This window comes from Maniola hyperantus, chromosome 13 (assembly GCF_902806685.2).
Source record: "Maniola hyperantus chromosome 13, iAphHyp1.2, whole genome shotgun sequence".
In the NCBI taxonomy this organism is placed as follows: domain Eukaryota; kingdom Metazoa; phylum Arthropoda; class Insecta; order Lepidoptera; family Nymphalidae; genus Maniola; species Maniola hyperantus.
In genome coordinates, this window is record NC_048548.1 from 14471525 (window position 1) to 14495747 (window position 24223).

Below are 24223 nucleotides of genomic sequence, written 5' to 3' on the forward strand. Positions count from 1 at the left end.
CTACTCAGATCTATATAAAAGGAAAGGCTGACAGACTGACTGATCCTACTCAAATCTATACATGTAAAAGGAAAAGCTGATTGACTGACTGACTGAGTGATCTATCAACGCACAGCTCAAACTATTGGACGGATTGGGCTGAAATTTGGCATGCAGATAGATAGCTATCATGACGTAGACATCCTCTAAGAAAGGATTTTAGAAAATTCAACCCCTAAGGGATTACTCCATAATAGGGGGCTGAAATTTTTGAAGTCCACGCAAATGAAGTCGCGAGCATAAGCTAGTCTTCTAAATATATAAAAGGAAAAGGTGACTGACTGATCTATCAACGCACAGCTTAAACTAACGGATGGATAAGGCTAAAATTTGGCATGCAGATAGCTATTATGACGTAGACATCAGCTAATAAAGGATTTTTGAAAATTGAACCACTAAGAGACTGAAATAGGGGGCTGTTTTGAAGTCCACGTGGATGAAGTTGCGAGCATAACCTAGTAATAAAAATACGTGAGTAATCATTCAAAGTTGTCGCGCAAGTTTATTTTTAAAAACGGACTGCGTGGATTACGAATTACGATTGACAGGAGTCGATGCGTACGCCGTACACCGATGTTCACGTTGGAACATATTGTTACTATAAAGCGCCTCATCTAGTTCAACATTTATATCGCTGGGTAGATTTATGATCGCGACCACTTTATGGAAAATTGAAACATTACATTAGACAAAACAGCAATAATTTATCGGCTGTCCGTGTGTCCGTGGCGCTGCGGGAATAAATTATGAGAATATCGGGAAATGGGAAATGGGAAATGCGTTGCAATACCATGTTGTTTCAACAGGACTTTGTTGACTTTACTATTGTTAACATTAAACTTGTGTATTTTGAAAATATCAATTTAATTATTTAATATTAAATCTAAATCTCTATATAAAAAAATGAATCGCTGAATGTGTTGCTGATCGCAAATCTCGAGAATAGCTGAACCGATTTCGCTAATTCTTTTTCTATAATATTCCTTGAAGTATGAAATTTTTAAAAAATTGCCTGAAAAATAGTCGACTGTCAGGCGGTACGAAGTTTGCCGGGTCAGTTTATATTATAAAAGGTATGGGTAACTGGCTGACTGACTGATCTATTAACACACACCTCAAACTACTGGACGGATCGGGCTGAAATTTGGCATGCAGATAGCTATTATGACGTAGGCAACCGTTAAAAAAGGATTTTTCAAAATTCAACCCCTAAGGGGGTGAAATAGGGGTTTGAAATTTGTGTAGTCCACGCGGACGAAGTCTAAGAAAATATACTATAACCTAGTTCAAGTATATTTCCACAATATTAGTGCTTTTTGAATCGTCAAATAATTTATAACTGGTTTGGAATGCCGTTCCTACCGAGAAAAACCAAGAAATTCGGCGGTTGCTCTTTTCAAGGGTTCAATTTATTCGCCCCCACGTTACTTTCTGTTCGACAAAATACAAATTCTGAGTAACAAAATGTGTAGGATAGAACTTAGTAGATTTTGCTACTAATATTACAAGTCGCGAGCATAAACTAGTCTTCCAATAAACATGTATGTCAAAGGGAAATGTTGAGCTCCCAAAGTCTAGTTAGTTTCTATCATCAGTGAGATTGAAAGCGACCAAAACCTCTCAATGGCAGCGCCCGAAACGAGGTCTCTGTAATACGCTCCCATTTACATAATCTCGACCCGACATGAGCCAACGAATTACTTTTTTAATTAAGACCTTTAAATCCAGTTTTAGTTGCATTGCCATGGCGTAGGAATACAGCTCATCTTCATTGTGAGGGTAGGTAAGGAATTGATATGACAGATGAGTTGTCAAAGTAGAAATAATAAATCAGTGCATTTTTGATGCTAAATTGACATCCCCTTACATGGCGCAGTCGGTAGGATCAACTTATGATCAACCTATCGCCGGCCCACTATAGCACGGATCTCCACTCAGAATGACATGAGTTTAAATGTTATAGGTACGTTTAAAAATATAAAAACCGGTCATAGAATTTTAAATATAAATATTTATAAAAATCATGCAGCAAAGCGCTCGGGCGTCCCAGAATATTCCATATATTCGCCTTTGCGATCCCATTTCGCCTTAAGCTTCCTTTACCAGAATCCATCATGACCAAATGTATCGGTTATCCAGGATTATCACGAACGTGTCAAAGGAAAACATGCGAATGACTTGTTTGTTTTAACTGAGCAAACTCGGTGCTCGGCGCAAAACTGCAAACCCTCAATTTCACTTCATGTTCCTTCGTGTCTATTTATTAATCCCTCGTTGGATATTTTATCGTTTGGATGTGTTCCTTATTTTAATTCACAAATTTTGATCACAAAACAAGTTTATAGTATACATTATGGTACAAGTGTGTAATGTTGGTGATTACCGCTGAGGCGCCATTGAGACCCGAGCCGTTAGGGTCTTAAGATAGCCGAAGACGGTAATCATCAATACACAGTACACACGTGTATCATACGACGTTTTTCAACGCACTAATTGTGAAGATAATGATACAAAAAATAATTTATTCATAAAATTAGTACTTGTAGACGTTTTAATTAATAAATAACTGTAATTTCAACAGTGAAAACAAGTTTCGCGATGGCGGAAAAAATTAATCAGTTTTCCTATACACGCGCATCTTACAATGGCGATAGTCTAAAAGAATGAGGTTTCTTTTTTTTGGCTTTTCGCGGATAGCGTTTTAGCCACGTACAAAATCTTTATTGCAGAAAAAAACAAAAGTTATGTTTGAGTGAAAGTTTTATTTATTAAACACGTACAAGTTGAAATTATCTATTTAAATACGAAGTTGCATGACACAAGCAAGCAACAGGTAAGTACATTAATTTATTTGTACTATTGAACACGATCTTTTTTGTATCGAAACTTTTATAAGAACAAAGCAACTCAACCAATAAAATAAAATAAAAACTCTATAACTCACTTGTGAGTAAAAGCAATGAAAAAGTCACAGTTTGATTATAGGTATCATTATGTGCCTAATTGCGGTAAAATCTGTGGCCCTACCGCGGTTGTTTGACAGCTACAATGTCACGATCACAATCATCTCTGATTGGTTAATGCTCGCTCACTATTGGCCACAATGCATTGTTGCTCATTGTTGCAACAAGAATCGCACAAATTCAGCCAATCAGAACAATTGAGATTGTAATAATGATTGATGCAGGTTTTAGACAATCACCCTACTGAACCACTTTATGAGCAAGTGTGTTGAAAAATATATTAATGAAGCTCTAGCAAAGTCGGTACTAGCTGTACGGAGTACTCAGTCAATCTGGAGAGTCGTACAGCGTAGTACATGTACAGTACTCTGTAATACGTTTTCATTTACATAATCCGGCTTTATGAGCCACCCGCCGACTGTGGTATCTCGTTTACATTTTGTCTTTCAGACGTTTTTATTGAGATTTATTGTTTTGGGCATTCCGAATGTGTCTCTTAAATCCTGCTATCTGGTGTTGTTAAGCCACATAAAAAGTGACACATTTTATTTATAACTGAACTACGACCAGGCTGGCTCTCATGGTCACGTGACCCGAGAAAGCACGGCGCAGGCGCATGACTTTGACGACACTCGTGTTTAAAAAATCAACATAAAAAAAATCAAAATCAAATAATTTATTCAAAATAGGTAATAAATTACACTTTTTGATTGTCAGTTGTTGGATTTGTAAGATATAGTGGTGATAATTTTTACGCAAACTTAAAATTAAAGCTGTGAGGGTTCCAAACGCGCCCAGGTCTGAGAAGAGCCCACAACAAACTCAGCCAGGAATTTTTTTTTAAACTTTAAACTCCTTTAAACTCTTCCTCATAATATTAAGAGAGTAAGATTTTACTAAATAAATAAAGTTCCCCGCTGCTCCGAGTTTGTGTATGTTTGGGATGTGGCGGTCGCCACATTCGCAAGCAGATGGCGCTACTCACTCAAATGAAGAAATCAATCAGCAATCATTGGATACGAACCCAAGCCTCACTAGTAGTGAGTCACTACTCTTCCACTAGATGGCAGCACCGGTACCTTCCACGGAAGTAAAAGTAGAATACGCAAATCTGAATCGCACTAACGGAGTGATTAGGAATCTGCACTATCCTATTATGACATGTGCCTCGTGGAGAGTGGTGGTTGCTTGTGCGGACTGGCGGAGGAAGACCTCCACCACGTCTTGTGGGAGTGTGCGCTGTACGAGGACCTCCGGTGCGCCCTGCTGGACGGGATTGTTCGCGAGGAGGAGGGTCCGGTTTACTACCAGGACCTCGTTGCCTCGGCGGAAAACTTCGGCAAGCTACGGGAGTTCGCGCACCACTGGCACAAGAGGCGGAACAGCTCGGACCGTGATCGTGGACCAGTGGGTGTTTGAGGAAGGATCCGGACCGCGGGGCACGCGGGGATCTGCGTGTTGTGTACGTCTGCCCCAGAAAGGGGAGAAAGACCAATTAGGGACAAGGACAGGAAAGAAAGAATTTGTAGGGAGTCAAGAAGGCGCCCCGGGAAAGAGCCACCGAGCAAGTACCGAACGGGCGCTCTCCCGCGTTTCGGCCCATATAACCGCGAGGTTGGTGGGGCCATGGGAGGTGGTGGGTATGTCCCTATCCTATTATGTATATAATTATGTAGAAGTTTCGGCCCAGCTGGCGCTACCGAGCACAGGACCGCTGTGGAGGAAGATCTTCCCTTTGGCTTACACACCGCTCCCGTACAGGGATAATTTCAGAAACTACTGTACCTACGGATTTTCATAAGTACAGCTTTCGGCAATAAAAAGGGGGAGTTTACAAGGTTACAAACTTACTTTGAACATTTTGGAAAAATAAGCTACCGGCACGATTGTAATAAAATTGTGAAATAAATAGGAAAAAATCGTCACCCGTATAAGAGATAAAAGTTTGAGCGATAAAAAGAGAGGTGTTTATTAAATTTTGGGCCACAGCCCGTGCTAACTGAATTACTTAACTACATAGTCGCTAAACAAAATTCAGGCATGGTTGAATTTATTTTGGTCTGTGATTGTTTAGTAGCCCATGCTTTTTCGGTAGAGTTGACTACAATTTTGCCCATGTCAAGCCTGAAACAGCTTACATTTTACTAGCTTATGCTCGCGCCTTCGTCCGCGTGGGCTACAAAAATTCAACCCCAAAGGTGGTACCTTTGGGGTTGAATTTTAAAATTCCTTTCTTAGCGGATGTCTTTGTCATAATAGCTTTCTGCATGCCAAATTTCAGCCCGATCCGTCCAGTAGTTTTTTTTAAAAAGAATATTAGCCATGTTAAATGACTAATATTCCCCTTTCCTCTCCAATTAAGCGTCAAGCTTGTGCTAGGAGTAGGTACGACAATAGTGCAACGGGCGAGGTTTGAACCGTCGCCCTTTCGGTTTTCAGCCCACTCCTTTACTACTACTACGTACTATAGGTAGGTATTCAAGTGTCGTAAGTCTGCTCTGTCCCGGTGGCTAAAGAGGCAAATGTTTACGTTTCACGGAGTCCGAGCAACGACTAACGCCTCGATCGTGACTCTGCTTCAGGGATCGTAAACTGTGGACGGGAGCGTAAAATATTCCACACTCAAAATGGTAGCGACTGTATTAATTATTTATACGAGAGATTGCGAAGAATCTATTTTTAAAAACGTTTTACAAATAGGCACTTCTAGAAATTTAGATAGAGGCATCTACCACTGGTTCGGAATGAATTTCCTACCGAGAAGAACCAGCAAAAATCTCGGCGGTTGCTCTTTTCAAATATTTGATATACAATATTATGTCATGTATAAGAAAAGTATTTACAGTCCTGCGCGTTGCTGGAACGCATAGGTTTCTTGTAGGGATCCAGCAGCTCCCTGTGACTCGTTTCATGTCGACTGTTCACCTAATGGGGGGTTTCAACGTTGTGCTTTCCGGTGCGAGGTCACCATTCAGAACCCATTTTTTGAACTATATGTCCTGACTCCTGCCCCTTGTCACTTCTAGCTTTCACTTCGGATGACAGTCCCATGGATGAGCCCCAACTATGGGCAAACACAACAGACTGCAGGCAAGCCAAAGAAGCTTTCCTCAACATAGACAAACGGCAAACTAACAGACTACTCCGCCTGGACAGAGGTAAACTTAGAAAGGTGGTGGGACTTATAACAGACACCCACTAAACAAACACCTTTTCGTTATAGGTGTCACTGACAGTCCTTTGTGCAGGGCCTGCATGGAGGTCGATGAAACACCGACGCACGTACTCCTAGAGTGCACGAACGTAGCAGAACAACGCAAACGCCATTTGGGTTCCCCGACTTCACTCTATAAAGCCATCGGCAACCTGGGCGGTCTACTCGGCTTCTGGAGCGAGCTTGAATGGCTGGAGTGAAGACTTCAGCAGGGAGGGGCAATGCACGCACAACAGACGGAAACGTTTAAGTGCGGAAACCAGCCCAGAGCGAAGAAGAAGAAGAAACAGAAGTGAGTGGAACAAGAAGACATGTTGTGCCGACCCCACGTAGCGTCGGATAAGGCAAGGAAGAAGAAGAAAAACAAACCTTACCGAATGAATATAAAATAACGATCGCTTCCGTCGGCTGTTCGCTCACAGTTTACGACGCAAGCTCGATCGTGACTGCGATCGGGAAATGTGGGAAATGCAACCAATACCACACGTAGGCGATATATGTGGCTGACAGAAATATGCGAATGTATGTTAACCACGCGAAGCTTTATTTAGCTACGACGCGGTTTTATTTGACGATCTCCCTGGCGCAGTGGTAAGCGCTGTGGCCTTATCAGTGAGATGTCCCAGGTTCGATTCCTGATCTGGTGGGCTAGTTACCACCCCACCGGCAAAACCGTGCCGTCAAGCGATTCAGCGTTCCGGTACGATTCCGTGTCGAAACCAAAGGGACATGGGTTTAATATAACTGCCATACCCCTTCCAGGTTAGCCCGCTTCCATCTTAAACTGCATCGTCACTTACCACTAGGTGAGATTGCAGTCAAGGGCTAACTTGTATCGGAATAATGAAGGGGTCATAATAACTAAATTTCAGCCCGATCCGTCCAGTAGTTTGAGCTAAAGCAGTCAGTCAGTCAGCTTTTCCTTTCAAAGACAACGAGTAAAAACTAGTCGTAGAAGACATAATACCTACTATGTTATACCTATGTACTCACATTATATCTAAATATATGAAAGCGAAATACCACTCACTCACTGACTGAGTGACTGACTAATCAAGAAATCTCAGGAACTATAAAGCCTACAAACGTGAAATTTGGAAGGTAGATTCTTTCTAGGACGCAGGTGTCAGCTAAGAAACGGTTTTGTACGAACGAAGGTTGTATGAAAGTCCTGTTTTTGAAGTTAGAGACATGAAAATCGACATTTAGGTTATCAGCTTTAAATAATAAAAATCTGTATTCAAGCAAGTCAATTTGGGACATTCCCCCCTTAAGGGTGGTAAAATAGGGGGGAAAAGTTTTTATAGAAAGTTTTAACTATTGTTATTTTTACTTGAAATTTGAAATGTAGGCTCTTTCTAGGCGGTAGGTATCAGATAAGGATCTAACTAAATTCCCCCCCTAAGGGGTTGGAAGGTTATATGAAAATCCTATGTTTTTGAAGTTAAAGATATGAAAATTGGCATTTAGGTATTCTGGGTTCCGTGTCTTAAGGTGAGACTGAGTGAGTAGGTAAGTGAGGCATTTTGCAGCGGGAAAATTTCAGATCTCAACAGAACAGAACAGAATTATGTAGTATATTATAGAGATATGTATATGGGTATATATAATTATATATATTTGTGTATTATTAGAATGTACTGTGTATGTAGTCTAATTTATAATAATAACTAGGGCCATTTTCGGCTGCCGCACCAACCCGTGCTTTCGTGATTCCTTTCGTCAAAGGTTGCCTGGAAGAGATCGCTTTAGCGATAAGGCCGCCTTTGCATGCTACATCTATTAGAATAAGATCCTGTATTGTGTTTTTTCAATGTTTACTTTGTGTTGTGTGCAATAAAGTGTCAATAAATAAAATAAATAAATAAATCTCTTGACAAACCAGAAATTTTACGCGGACGAAGTCGTGGGCAACTGCTAGTTTAGATATATTTAGTTAATTTTCTCTTTCCCTCGTAGCATTTGTACATAACTTTCTGAATGGTAGGGTCAGCTTATTAAGCCGGCCTATTTGTTCCACACCCTGCTTACGTAACGCTCAGTTCGAAGCTAATATTCACTCAAACCTAATAGGGTTTCTCACGACTTTTTGTTTATTTATTAATTCACTAACTATGTTATATACGGGTTTGCGTGAGTGATTTATTATGTTCATAATTAACTAAGCTTTAGAGAAACTTAATGACATTAGATAAACAAGTCCCTAAATTATTATATTAGTTAACGGAATTTTACCTTAAACTATTTGTTTGGTAATCACTAACCACTATCTATACTAATAAATAAAATTGAAGAGTTTGTCTGTAACTTCGAAAGTTAATATGGTTATCTGAACTCTAGGTACCATAACTGAATCACACGTTTTTAAAATTTTTGTCTGTCTGTCTATCTGTTTGTTTGAATGGACTAATCTTCGGGACGGCTGAACCTATTTTGATGGGATTTTTTTAGACAAGCAGATTAACCAAGGAGTAACATAGGCTACTTTTTAACCAACTTGCAAAAAGTAGGAGTTGTGTTTTTCTACCTAGGTATATACCTACACCGAAATATCTGAGATTTCGGAACCGATTTGAGTATTTTTTTATCGATAGATTGTCGGTTTCTCTTCAAAAGATTTTGCTTCCCAGACCGATAGTAGAGTCTTATTGAAGTTTCGTAGGCAAAGTAAGTATTATTAAAATCAATGAAGTTTGAGGTTATAACTATATATAACTATAATATGTATTTTAAATTCTTATTATATGGTTTAGTTTATTTAGCTATTGGTATTTAGGTTTATTATACACCACCTCCCATTGCCCATTTGTTCGTTGTCTCCCTAGCGTTAAGGTTGTCTGGATGAGATCGCTATTTAGCGATAAGGCCGCCTTTTTGTACCTAGTTTTTAAGATTTCTTTTTGTAACCTGTCATTTGTGTTTTTGTGGTGCAATAAAGTTTATACATACATACATACATACATATGTTTCGCTTGCCGATAAACCTTTGCAAATGAAGCCTTTTATTTTCTAAATTGGACAAATCTGATATCGAAGACGCAAAAAAGGAAAAGATTTTCTACCTTTTCCTTGCCTCATTAAATATCTTTCAAATACATTATTCCAAGCGCTAGGCTATCTTACAAAAAATACAAGTACCAACCTAGAAAATGTTATATTTATTGACCTCTCCCGACCGTATTCTTCTTTACCGAGAAATGTGTATTTAAAATATACAAGAAAATATGGCAACACATTTATAAGTTACATTTCCGAGGCACTATAAATATCTTTTCTTTTTTGTAGGAAGTACGTGTTATACAGGATGTAACCAGAACGCTAGCAAAAATGAAGACAGGTGATAGTACTGATGATTACTGATATGATTTACCACAAAAAAAAACGCGAATAAAGAAATTTAAAAATCTATATTTTGTAAAATTTCACGATATAATATTGCAAATAAAGTATCTGACTGATGCTAGAGGTCAGCAGACATTGCGTAGTAAGCCACTCGAAGTCAATGCCGCGTCGTAGGTGGGGCATTGACCCGAGTTATGCACGCGATACATTGCGGATTTGAAAATTACTAAATCACTAAAACTAAAAAATGCGGCAAATAGTTATTGGTATTGGATTGTGTTTAAGTAGTATTACAATAACGCTAAGTTTTTGCTAGCGTTCTGGTTACACCCTGTATAAGACTCGGGCTAAAAATATGTTGACTTATAAAAACAATATGCGGCCGTTGTTGATCATAAAAAAACAATCTGTTATGCGAGAAAATTCGCACGACGTGACCAACCGTCGGGCTTATTGGCACAATAAGAAATCCTCTAACCGAGAAAGCTACTTTGAACCGAATCGTATTATGTAGGTACCTACTGAACCCCGACTCATCGTCCTTTGTAATACTGAAGATTATATTCTACTAGCTGATGACTGCGACTTCGTACGCGTGGATTTAGGTTTTTTTGCTCGCGTTCTGGTAACATCCTGTATAAATATTTCCCATTTAATCATCATCATTTTCATCATCTTAATCCATCGCCGGTCTATGGAGTACTGAGTACGGATTTCCTCTTAGATTTCAGAATGATGATGAATGAGGTTTAGGACATAGTCCACAACGCTAGACAAGTGCGGATTGGTAGACTCCATAGACACTTGAAAACGTTATGGAGAACTTTCAAGCACGCAGGTTTCCTCACGAACTTTTTCTATTTGAATTCTATTAAGTGTAAATTAACAAGTAAAAGAAATTGAAATAAATCAGCAGACCGCTTCCATTTAAAAATTATATTATATTATTATAAAAATATATTTTAATTAATTATATATTTTATTATAACAATTGCACACAATTTTTGTAGTATAATAATTCACAACAAAAATTTTAATAGAATCGAAACTTTGATACCCATTGTCAAGGAGTTTCATAATTTTTTTTGTTTGTTAAAAAACGCTGTAAAAAATAACTGTGAAGTTGTGAAATCTGTCACCCGTGTCACCATATTCATAGTGGGTGTCCAAATATAAACCCTCTTCGATGTTTTCATATTATGGAGGTCGGGGGTCGTAATAATGGCGGATTTATACGATTTCGTGACTTTGTTTTCTAAAAACATTCACTTGGGATTCCTGCGGTAGTCTTTTTTTATTTTGCCAAAAGATTTTGGGACAATATGCGGGAACTGATATAGGTCTTATTTACTTTTTATGGTGCAAACCTATATTAATATAAAAAACTAGCTTATGCTCGCAACTTCATCCGCGTCGACTAAACAAATTTTAAACCCCTATTTCACTCCCTTAGGGGTTGAATTTTCAAAAATCCTTTCTTAGCGGATGCCTACGTCATAATAGCTATCTGCAATCTGCATGCCAAATTTCAGCCCGATCCGTCCAGTAGTTTGAGCTGTGCGTTGATAGATCAGCCAGTCAGTCAGTCATCTTTTCCTTTTATATATTTAGATATAGAGTTGTTTGTTGCTACTATATTGATACTATCTTAAATACAAACTCTACTTTTAATAAGCAAAAATAAATTACCAAAAATTTCTCATGCTATTGTTTCGTTCAAGAATTGAACGAATCGCAAAAACAAGACCGCAATCTTTCATCGTGACAAACGATCTGTTTCAAATCAGTCCGCGAGATGTTTCGCTCACGGCGACTCTCTGACAACTGAGTTATGACTCTCGCGGGGATGAACTGATTGAAAACGGAATTAAAATCCTGTCTGTGTGTACTAGTTTTGTTCAAGAATTTAATTTGAAGTGATTCTATAAGGGTTCCTTTTTTCCTTTTGAGTTACGGAACTCTAAAACCACAAGTGCCCTGCGAAAACACTAATTAAAAAGTAAAAAAACACATTTGAAAATGTCACCATACAGCCGCCATATTGTTTTTTTTTTTCAAAAATTTATAGCTATTGTCCATTCACGATGAAGTAAGAATTGTAACGATATCTCATACAACCAAATCTGTTTAGGCATTTAGGAGTTATGATGGAATAAAGAACTTACACAAACCATGAAATTACTCGTACCTATTACACTCGTTTTTAGGCACCTATGTGAAAAAATAGTGATCGACTGTTATTTGTATATTGTAGAAGGCTTTATTAAAATAAATAAATCTTCGACCAGACCAGCGTTTTTATCGAAATGTCAAGCTCTGACGTGTAACAACAGTTCATAAATCACCACAATCGGTACACGTCATAGCAACTGGGTCGTTCGAAATTTTCAACATCATAGTAACTTGAAATAAAAAGAAAACAACTAAAAACCGCCGCATCATTTTCTTGCTAATCGCGACTAACCTGAAAATCTGATGTAAAATTTGTGTACAATGCGCGGTCGAAAGTAATGTACATCGGCCTTTAGAATCGGCCTTTCGGCTTTGTAGAACGTTGTCTCTGTCACTCATACCTATATGACGTTTTGTCGGTCACAACGACAGAGACAGTGCTCTACAAATCTGCTACCTCCTTCTAACGGTCGATGTACATTACTTTCAGCCGCGTACTGTAAGTATATGTCTACATGGTAGGTATAGTACGGTCATGATGGCAATCGGGGAGAACCTGCCCCGCACTAACCCGGTGCGGGCAAGCACTGGTGACTTGCGGGTGTGTGGGGCGTCCCCCCGCCTCATACCCCGATTGCCATCTCAACCTGTCGCGGACTATAGTCAGTATAATTAGCTACTACCTGTGGCACCTACTACTTGATATAATTGTAGCTAGTACTAGACGTTAGACTATACCCGTGACTTAGTCCGGACTTAGGTTTTTAAAAATCCCGTGGAAACTTTATTTTTCCGGGATAAAAACATAGTAAATAAATGAAGCCGTCCCTCCAAAGCAGTATTAAAAAAATCTCTAATGCACATTTTAGCAAAACACTTAATACTCATTAGAACTGAACGTTGAAAACGATATTTACATAAGACCGTCGAACGAAAAAAAACGTTTTAATCTTTTTAAAAGTAAAATATGTCAAGGTTTAGCGAAACGAAAATATTTTCGACGTCCGAACCGCTGCTGGAAATGATTTATTTGTTAAGCGTTTTCGCACTAGCCACCGCACGACACGATGCATTGACGACTCCGAGCGCACCGCACGACACGATGCATTGACGACTCCGAACGCACCGCACGACACGATGCGGTGCCGACTCCGAGCGCACCGCACGACACGATGCGGTGCCGACTCCGAGCGCACCGCACGACACGATGCGGTGCCGACTCCGAGCGCACCGCACGACACGATGCGGTGCCGACTCCGAGCGCACCGCACGACACGATGCGGTGCCGACTCCGAGCGCACCGCACGACACGATGCGGTGCCGACTCCGAGCGCACCGCACGACACGATGCGGTGCCGCCTCCGAGCGCACCGCACGACACGATGCGGTGCCGACTCCGAGCGCACCGCACGACACGATGCGGTGCCGACTCCGAGCGCACCGCACGACTCGATGCGGTGCCGACTCCGAGCGCACCGCACGACACGATGCGGTGCCGACTCCGAGCGCACCGCACGACACGATGCGGTGCCGACTCCGAGCGCACCGCACGACACGATGCGGTGCCGACTCCGAGCGCACCGCACGACACGATGCGGTGCCGACTCCGAGCGCACCGCACGACACGATGCGGTGCCGACTCCGAGCGCACCGCACGACACGATGCGGTGCCGACTCCGAGCGCACCGCACGACACGATGCGGTGCCGACTCCGAGCGCACCGCACGACACGATGCGGTGCCGACTCCGAGCGCACCGCACGACACGATGCGATCGTCATCGATCCGAGCGCCTTATAGCTTCAGGGTGTAATTAGAAGTAGAACTTAGGTTATAAATCAAAAACTAAAAATAAATAAAAATCTGTTTTAGAATGTACAAGGTAAAGCCCTTTCATTTATGATACGCCCATTTGGTGTAGTAATTATACTTTAAAAGTTGAAAAAACGAATTATTTGTTCAGGTTTCACAGTCACGACAGACAGACAGACAGACGAACAGACAACGAAGTGATCCTATAAGCGTTCCTTTTTCCTTTTGAGGTACGGAACCTGAAAAACAAACAAACACATATAAACATACCAGAAGTGAAGTTAAATAGCTTATCGAGAGTTTTACCTTTTATAATAACCTAGCTGCAATAGTAACTCGATTAGGGTACAATTGCTATTGCAACCACTCAATCAAAATGGCGACCTTAACACAAAAAGCATTTAAGAGACGGTCGAGTCTCGAGTGGGAACGAGACTAGCTTATAAAGCCATCAACCACCCGCATTTATACAAATCGATTCAAAATGTCGACGCAACAGATTACGTGACTTCCGTTTCAAAAGGCGGCAATTACAAGTGCGATAACACACACTTTCGTATTTATAATATTGGTATAGATCATCGTGACCGCAGATCGTGTCGTGCGGTGGCTCGTGTAAAAACGGCCGACTACACTTTTCCGCCTCTTTCCCCGACAGCGCGCGGGTGCCGTGTTTGTTTGTGGTACTACATTGAAATTTAACAAATTATGCTTTGTGGTTTTCTTATAACCGTTTATCATAACTCCGAAAGTACTTGGCGTGTTATGCTCACTTGTGAAAGCAAACTTTGTATTTTAACCAATAGTGCAAGACCGTGAGCTAATCTTTCTCTTTCTATTCTATTATATCTATACTATTATATAAAGAGATAATGTCGTTAAGTTTGTTTGTAGGGGATAATCTTTGGAACTACTAAACCGATTTAAAAAATTCTTTCACCAGTAGAAAGCTACATTATTCCTGAGTGACATAGGCTATACGGGATCTTTAAAAACCTAAATCCACGCGGGCGAAGCCGCGGGGATCAGCTAGTAATATTATAAAGAGGTAATGTCGTTAAGTTTGTTTGTAGGGGGTAATCTCTGGAACTACAGAACCAATTTTGAAAATTCTTTCACCAATCGAAAGCTACATTATTCCTGAGTGACATAGGCTATATTATATATACGCGGGCGAAGCCGCAGGGATCAGCTAGTATTATATAAAATTCAAAGTCCTGACTGACTGACTTATATATAATATCAACGCACAGCCTAAACCGCTGGTCCTACAGACATAAAATTTTGAGATTGTGTTCTTTGTAAAGAGTAGGTACGCATTAAGAAAGGATTTTTCGAAATTACACCCCTAAGTGGGTTAAATGGGGGATGGAAGTTTCTAGGAAGGTCCATCATTTTTGAAGTTACATCGATAAAAATTGGTTTTCAAGCTTTCGTTTAAAAATAAAAAAATACGTATTTCACGAATTTTGAAAATTCAACTACCAAGGGGGTTAATAGGGGATGAAGTTTGTGTAAAATTCCGTTATTTTTCAAGCTATATGCATAAAAATTTGTATTTGGGTTCTGCTCACAAATGAAGAAATACGTGTTTCAGGATTTCAGAAATTCAACCTCCCCCCTCGATTTTCTAAATTCCACCCGAGCGAAGCCGGGGCGGGTCAGCTAGTAAAAAAATATTTTAAAAAGGTAGGTAAGTACCCAATAATTAGTAAGAAATTATAAAGCATTATTTTACTTTAATATAGCATATTCAATTGCAGGAAGTAATTTCTTACTGCGAATTCCATTTATATCTAAACAACAACAACTATAGCGCCGCCCGCCGCCGCGCCGCCCGCCCGCAGTGCCGCCCGCCCCGGCTCGTTTCGGATGCAAATTGCTTTCAACTTTAAATTTTAACTAACTCTATAATGGATCCATTTTCATGGAATTTGGTTTTCTAATTTGCAGCAATGAACGGGTGAAATTAAACTTACGTAATATTGTTTTGAATTTTAGTGCTTCTATTAAAATAATTTTGAATTTAAACAAAGTACATTCGTTCAAACCAGAGCACGCGGTGTAAGTAATTGAGTAAAATATTACTTTTGAAAATGTAATTTATCCATATCCATAGTAATTTACAAAATATTTATATTATAATACTAGCTGACGCCCGCGACTTCGTCTCGCAGATTTAGGTTTTCAAAAAACCGTGTTTCTCATTCATTCCCATCAGTTTTGGTGGTGAGATGTCCTGCAGCATCAGGATTGAGGAGTTGGAATCCAAATTTTTGTATGGGATAATGTTGCAAAGTTTCTCTATCGATTTAAAAAAAATTACCCACATCGGCTCAGAAATCTCAGAGATTTCTGTGTACATATGTAAAAAAACACAACTCCTCCTTTTTTTAAAAGTTCGTTAAAAAGTAGCCTGTGTTACTCCGTGGTTACTTGTCTGTGAAAGCCCCGTCAAAATATGTTCAGCCGTTCCGAAGATTAACCCGTTCAAACAGACAGACAGACAGATAGACAAATAATTTAAAAACGTTTGATTCAATTATGGTACAGTTCACATAACCATATGAGCCTAATATGAGGTAGTTATTTTGAAACTACAGACAGACACTTCAATTTTATTTATTAAAAAATATAGAAAAAAAAATATTAAATTCTTTCCACGTTTCGTTGATTGAGAATGAACTGAAAAATAGGTTCACGGACTTATAGGAATAATCATCTGAAAAAGTCTAAGCTGAAAATCTTCGTCCTCATTTTAGGGACTTCGTAAATTTTATAGGCGAATTTATAAAGGAAAATTGCGTGAAAAGTTGGAGGAAATGCGTGGAAACCTTGGTCGGAGGTGCGTGACGCGCGTGCCTTGGAACGTAGAAATTTATTTGAGAAATAATTGATTTATATCCCATTTCTTTTCTTGTACGGCAATAATACTGTTCTCTTTTTAAGATTATATCAGAATAATATTAATAGGGTCTTTTGATCTTCAGAAGAATAATAGGATCCATTGATGGCTTAGTATTTTGCTGCCCTTTTCTTGTAGAACAGAACCTCTATAGTCCGTACAAAATGACTCCTCATGCGCCATTTTAACTCTATGGGTCAACTGTTATGTCAAAAGTAGGGTTCAATTTTACAATAAGTAACTGACTGACTGACTGATCTATCAACCCACCGCTCAAACTACTGGACGAATCGGGCTGGGCATGCAGATAGCTATTATGACGTAGGCATCCGCTAAGAAAGGATTTTTGAAAATTCAACCCCTAAGGGGGTGAAATCGGTGTTTGAAATTTGTGTAGCCCACGCGGATGAAGTCGCGAGCATAAGCTAGTAAAACATAAATGTTTAAAGCATGTCAATATTAAAACAGACAGACGCTAGAAAATACATAAATCTCTACCATCCAATACAAAAGCAGCACGAAACTCGCACAAAAACTAAATTGCGTCTCGCCGAGCGCCGGAATGTATGAAAATGTACGCTTTTTAGCGTGTGCTGAATCATGCCAGAGCGACTCTAACTCACATTCTACGAGGATCTGCGAGACGGTTGCAGAAATGTTATTGTTTTTACTCAAGATATAGTTAAGCATTATGTAGCGTTTATTTTACTGTGTTCCGTTTGTTTATTTCCAAATATACAGGGTTACAGGAAAAGAGGACACGATCCCGTTAAGGGGTTATAGTACAGGACATTAGCTATCAAACGACCCCTAAAGTGCTTATACGAAAGTGTATCGTTTTCGAGTTATTCATTTTTTTATTTTTTTCTTTGTAAAAGGGTGTTTGCCACTTTAAAAATTAATAAAAAAAAGCCTATAGTTGTAAATCCTATAATATATTGTAAATCAGTACCCTTGTTATAAATGCGAAAGTGTGTTTGTTTGTTGGTTTGTTGGTTCGTTGGTTTGTCCTTCAATCACGTCGCAACGGTGCAACGGATTGGCGTGATTTTTTGCATGGGTATATAGGTAAAGACCTAGAGAGTGACATAGGCTTTACTTTTTATCCCGGAATATCAAAGAGTTCCCACGGGATTTTTAAACACCTAATTCCACGCGGACGAAGTCGCGGGCATCAGCTAGTATTATAGTAATCGCATTTATAATGGGAATCGGTCTGAATAGCTTCCTTTTTCTACAACCGCACCGTGCGCCACCGTAAGCAATTTCACTCTCACCACCTGGGAGTCTGGTGCACTTCGACCGTCGGTTGTGCCAGATCCTTCTTTCTGGTGTTTATCACAGTTTGGATGTTTTTTACTCCTTTAAGCCATATTGACCGAACTGATTTGACTGTTCAGATTGGAGATATAGACTGCGTTTAATCCCGGAAAATCAAAGACTTCCCGCGGGATTAAAAACCCATATCCATTCGGAAGATGTGGGCATTATCGAGTAACAAAATAAGTTTGTTGTTTCTTGTGCTCCCTTATGGTATAAAATTCGAAGTTATAATATCTAATTTTGTTCGAGCAACCTCGCGCCAAAGTTGCAAACTTTAACCAAAACGTACTGTATTTTCATAATAGTTATATGCAGAATAATTGATGATTAAATGAGCTTACCTGTAAGTGAAATTCAATCATAATTATACGAAGTGTCTTGTCCGAAGGATTAGCTGAAATATTTGTTTTTATATTTGTAGTAGGCTCGTTAGCTACTACCAAACAACACTGTTTTAGAGAATAGATAGGTATATATATATTTTTTTTTTTTTTTTTTTTTTGGGTTCGTATCATTATACACTAGTCTGTGGTATCATTACCCAATCTGCTTGTTCCCGGAATGTCTCCTCTCATTTATTTCAGAGTTATTTAATGTATTTTCGGAACATTGTTTGGGTACCGCTTGTGGGTGGGAGGGAGCTAATCCTTCGGACAAGACACTTCGTATAATTATGATTGAATTTCACTTACAGGTAAGCTCATTTAATCATCAATTATACTCGTGTCTTGTCCTCGGATTAGCTGAAATATTTGTTTTTATATTTGTAGACTTTTAGAGTAAGTTCCGAAAATACTAGCAGGTGGTAATACCATTAACCTTCCTGCACCAAGAAAAAATGGGTAATACTGAAAATTAATAAAGTTGTTTTCTGTATTAACTGCATTATAATTATTATGAAAACAATACAACCTTAATTATTAATGTTATCAAGTTACATTACTTGCATTCTTTTTTAATAATCTTTATTAACAAAGGAGATTCAAAATCATTGGTTATGTATATATACACGTTCAATAAAGTAAACTAAATACCTAAAGATTGTTTTATTATTCATAAATCACTTATCTATATAATCAATTATTATCCATTAATCATTCAATTTCCCAACAATTTTAATGTAATTTGTTCTATTTTCCTATGATTGCTTTGGCTATAGAGGAATTTTCCTGATTACAAATCAAATCTCTATTATAATATTTCCAAAACGTGCTGGAGTTTTGGCTCCAGCCCGCAGTTTTGCGAATAATATCTATGTTGATGCCTGCTCTATAAGCTTTAGAAGTTGCAGCATGTCTGGTGCTGTGGGCAGAGAATATGGATACATCAATACCGCTCTCTTTCAGTACGGTTTTTATCCAGCGACTTAATGTTTGGGTTGAAACTACTTTGAAAGGTTTTTTATAACTAATAAATAAATCATCTTGACTACGTAATGTAGAGGTTCTACTTATATAAGCTGTAAGAGCTTGTGCTGGACATATAGCAGGTCTCTCTGGAAAGAAAGGCAATATAAGAGCAGGTTGATTAGAGCCTGGTTTAGAAGTTTTGATTAAATCAGGGATTTTAATTATTATTTGTGAAGATACAATTTCTATGTTGATTACTTTAATTTTTGATAAAGTTTGTAATCTGTGTGTTGTCACTAAAGCTAGCAAAGTAACACATTTCATTGTTAATGTTTCTAAGGATAGGTCTTCATAAGGGTAATACCTAGACAAATAATCCAGAACACGAGAGGTGTCCCATGTAATGTTATATTTGGGAAGAGGTGGTCTTAGTCTAAAGACACCCTTAAAAAATCTTACAATTCTCTCATCTTTAGATATATTTGAACCTAGTATTAGAGATAATGCGGCTCTACAGCTATTGAGAGTTCCATATTTAGCTCCACTACTGTAAAGTGATGTCAAGAATTGTAATACCTCTGGGACTGGTGCTTCCAACATATTTATTGAATTCCTGTTACAATGTGTAAACCATTTCTTCAAGCAAACATCGTACTGTTTGATGAAGCTTTCTGCCAGGGAAGCATTATGTCGATTGAGGCTGGTGGGGCGTCTCTTCGTAGTAATGACCGCCGTATAATATCCCAGCAACCAGGGTAAGTTGTGACTGTATGTTGCGTTTGCTAAAAAAGGAAATCTTGATGTTTTTATGCGGTTCTAGAATTAACATATCTGAAATCAAAAGAGATTGAAAGAGAGGGTACCAAGGTTGAGTTGGCCACCTTGGTACAACTATAATTCCTGTCGCTCTATCATAAATCATTTTCTGAAGACTTTTTAGTATGATTGAAAATGGGGGAAAAGCGTAAAAATAAAAGTTAGACCAATTAATCGTAAAAGCATTTATAGCAAAGGCATCTGGGTCTCTATGCCAGGACACAAATCTATCGCACTTCTTATTAATGCGAGTAGCAAAAAGATCAATTTGAGGTTGACCAAAGGTCTTAACAATTTGAGTGAAAGCTGAATCGCTAAGCTCCCATTCAATGTCTGGGTGCGTGCGCCTCGATTCGGCGTCAGCAACTGTGTTTTCGGATGATCGAATATAATAGGCATATATAAAAATGCTTCGTGTCTCACACCATTGCCATATATCCTTAGTCACCGCTGTTAAGTGTGGATATTGGATGCCCCCCATACGGTTAATATAACTGATGGCAGTGGTGTTATCAATCCGTAGCAGAACTTGACAGTGGTGAAGTCTGGAGGCAAAAGCTTTGAGAGCTAGGAAAGCAGCCAGTAATTCTAGATAATTAATATGTTGAGTACTTTCCCACTCAGACCACTGTCCCCCTGTTGATTCTGACCCACAAGCTGCACCCCATCCCGTAGTTGAGGCATCAGAGTAAATCTCTTTTTCATAATTGTCACTTCTAATTTTGTGAACCGACCTATCAATGTTCTTTAACCACCAGGAAAAATCCTCATTTAGAGAATCTGGGATATGCATTATCCTATTGTAGTCATCATGGCCTAGCAAGTTAAGATATTTACATCTTTCAAATGCCTTTGTATACAACCAACCATACTCTATGGCGATGCAAGCAGAGACTAATAAACCTATTAATTTTGCAAACATTTGAATCTTACATTGACGCATATTTTTAATTTTTACTAACTCTCTACGAATATGTGTTCTCTTATCTTTAGGTAAACTGATTTCTAGGTTATGCGAGTCAATTATAAAGCCAAGGAATTTACAAGAATGGGACGGGGAGAGATTACTTTTGTTATAATTAATTATGAAGCCTAATGCTGTTAGAAGTTTTATAGTTATATTAATATTCCTATTACTCTCATTAAAGGACCGTCCTATCAGCAGCATATCATCAAGATATATACTAGATATGAAACCCGCTTGACGTAGTAATCTAATAACAGGTTTCATTATTTTTGTAAATACGTATGGGGCTGTGTTTAACCCAAAGGGTAGGACATTAAATTCATATGTTTTCCCACTGAACATAAAACGAAGGTATTTTCTATAATCATGATGAACTTTCAATAGAAAATATGCATCCTTTAAATCCAGGGTAGCCATAAATGAATCTCTTGTTATTAATTTTCTAGCTGTGCGTAGATCCTCTAACTTGAAATGCTGTGTGGTTATGTGTTTATTTAGATTTTTTAAATTTAATATGAAACGGTTTTTGCCGTTAGGTTTTGGTATTAGGAATATACTTGATAGGTATTGATCAGCACACGGTTCACACTCTGAAACTGCACCTATGCCCAAGAGCTCATTTATTGTGGATTCATAAGCTGCTCTTTCTTTAGGTGTATATTCAGGAAAGTTGGGGGGATGCATTTGTATAACCCTTCGTGAAAATGGCAACTTATAACCCTCGATCCAATAATTAATTGTCTGATCATTTGTAATCATCGCCCATTGTTGGGCAAAAAGTGAAAGTCGACCGGCGTATGTTACCTCGCTTAATCGCGACGTGGATTCCTGTATTGCTGTTGATGATGCCGCGATCCTCTCGATGAGAATTCGGGCTTCCGCGCTGGAGCAGGCGGATGGCTCCTCTTTTGTACCGGCTGCCTGCGTGCCGGAGGAGCCCTGTAGTTTAAAGTTGAAGTTGATGGTTGTGTTTTCCTCTTTATTGTTCCTTTATTATTACTGTCCTGAATTTTTATAATCTCGGCTCTCGATTTTGACACCGTTTTTGCCGTTTTTAAAGTCTCTGATATGTTTTCACCAAACAAGTACTTGTCAACCTTTGTCAGTTTTAGGTGTTCTAACACGTCCCTTTTTACGCAAGATAAAATAAAATATCTTCTTCTCATAGAGTCGGAATACTGGATGTCACAGAGCATACGAATGCTGTCCATCAGTTCCTTGGTTACTTTGCTGTCAGCATTATTATTTTTTATTTGATTATCTATAACCCGAGCAATACAAGAAATAACCGCAGAAATCTGCTTTTGTCTCGTTTCCATGCCCTTGTCCCGTTTTAATATGGTATCTGGCAATGCGGCCCTTATTTCTAAGTTAAGTAATGGCGCGGCGATGCGTTCGCTGTTGGTAGGAACCATGTACTTTTTATTTTGGAATAATTCTTTTCGGACATCTTTATCCAGGCCGGAGATAGCGATGTGATTTAATCTGTTAGCCAACTCCTTCCGTATTTCCGGTCCCAATTGCGAAACAGATGATGGGTCCTCTCCCAAAATCTCCAAAATCTCGTCCGGCAAAGCTTGATCTCCATTAGGTACCTCGGTACTCTCAGCAGGTATTTCTGGCGGCGCGGGCGGTACATCTGCCAGCAGCGGTTCATTGTCCATGGAGATTATTTCTACCTCCTCTATTGGGCTGGGTGGCCTGGAACATATGCTGAATTCGTCGCCTGAAACCGGAGGGTTTAGTCTTAATTCCATTGATTTGGAACTGACAGATTAACAATAATTACTTTAGTAAGTAATATTTTCTTTAAATCGATCACACATTGTTAAGTTTAATCTTAGTAGGTACTATGAAAGACTCCGTTGAGTAATTCGATGTACTCAGTGTAATGCGGTGACCGATAGACATGTTGAAAGGCTCCTTTGAGCAATTCGAATATGTTTGGTTACCGATTTTTTATTTATGGTCCTATGAAAGACTCCATTGAGTAATTCGATGTACCTTAGCCTATGGTAATTATTTATCCGTATGATGTTAACCATTAAACACTGTGAAAAGCTCCTTTGAGCAATTCGGTTATGTTTTAGGTTAGCGTAGACGCCACGTGGCGCCATTTTGAACCTAGGTTTACCTGCATCGTTTTGCAAGTCTAGCAATTCCGATGATGAAGAGGAGTCTGAAGACTCTTCCATTCTTCGTGCTCGGCGTAATTTTTCTTCTAATTTCCTTATCTTCTTACTAATATACTCCAGTTCGTTATTTTTTCTCTTAGGCATAACTGAACTGAGTTGTGTTGAGTGGCAGCACTAAAAAGCGAATGAGAGGAGACATTCCGGGAACAAGCAGATTGGGTAATGATACCACAGACTAGTGTATAATGATACGAACCCAAAAAAAAAAAAAAAAAAAAAAAAAAAAAATATATATATATACCTATCTATTCTCTAAAACAGTGTTGTTTGGTAGTAGCTAACGAGCCTACTACAAATATAAAAACAAATATTTCAGCTAATCCGAGGACAAGACACGAGTATAATGCCGGTTTTATGTTCGGTTGAACTTTTGAAGTTCCCGCCCGCCCCCGGGGCCCGTATTTCACGATCCCACATAATGATACCGACCGTATTGCCTGCTCTGGGTATGTAAATAACAATTCAATGCAGAAAAAGTACGCTTTTGGTAGTAATTAATTTTTATGCAAAAACCACCGATCGAGTAGGTAAACAAGAGTAGGTAGTTTGAACCGTTTGAGAAACGTTTAAAAAGAGCCTCTATAGCTCAATGGTTAAAGAGCGCTGAATTCCGAAAAGTCAAGCTCCGATGCGACGTGATTGAAGGACAAACCAACAGACCAATAAACCAACAAATCAACAAACACAATAGGTAGTGATTCATAGATGTTAACTGAGATAAAATAGGTTAACGCCAACACTTGAAAGATAAAATAAAACATAAATGAAAAGTCACAAGAGTTTAATAGTTTCTCCGTTTTATTTCACAAAGGATGAGCAGCTAGACAGTTTTATCACACAGCATAGCGGGATAAAAACTTAATTTCATATCCCGACGTGTAAATAAAAAAGCGCAATGTATGAAAATTTATGAAAATCTGGGCATTGTGACAACGGGCTGAATCTCGGTACAATACGCCCGTGCGCGAATCTGGGCTCCACAGGCTGGAGGAAAAACATGGAAATTATTTATAACCAAGGAAAGTGGTAAATAAAAAGTTTGTTTGTATAAAAAGTAAAAACACACCGTATTTTTCTCTGTGGTTTAATACAATTGCGGCATATAAAAACCGGTCAAGTGCGAATCG

The 24223-nt window shown here is 38.9% G+C and overlaps 3 protein-coding genes across 3 annotated transcripts in view; all 3 read right to left on the reverse strand.

The window, feature by feature from the left end:
• LOC117987489 (15-hydroxyprostaglandin dehydrogenase [NAD(+)]-like) overlaps positions 1 to 24223 on the reverse strand; it is a 385473-nt gene that overhangs the window by 218688 nt on the left and 142562 nt on the right. The gene's annotated exons all lie outside the window — the stretch shown is intronic.
• LOC117987916 (uncharacterized) overlaps positions 1 to 24223 on the reverse strand; it is a 128228-nt gene that overhangs the window by 29940 nt on the left and 74065 nt on the right. The gene's annotated exons all lie outside the window — the stretch shown is intronic.
• On the reverse strand, positions 19801 to 23142 carry LOC117987917 (uncharacterized). Its single transcript, XM_069502485.1, has 3 exons — positions 23036 to 23142; positions 21706 to 22627; positions 19801 to 19900 (listed from the first exon to the last, which is right to left on the reverse strand). Exons 1-2 carry the CDS (start codon positions 23094 to 23096, stop codon positions 21711 to 21713), a joined length of 978 nt encoding a protein of 325 aa, XP_069358586.1. The 5' UTR covers positions 23097 to 23142; the 3' UTR covers positions 19801 to 19900; positions 21706 to 21710.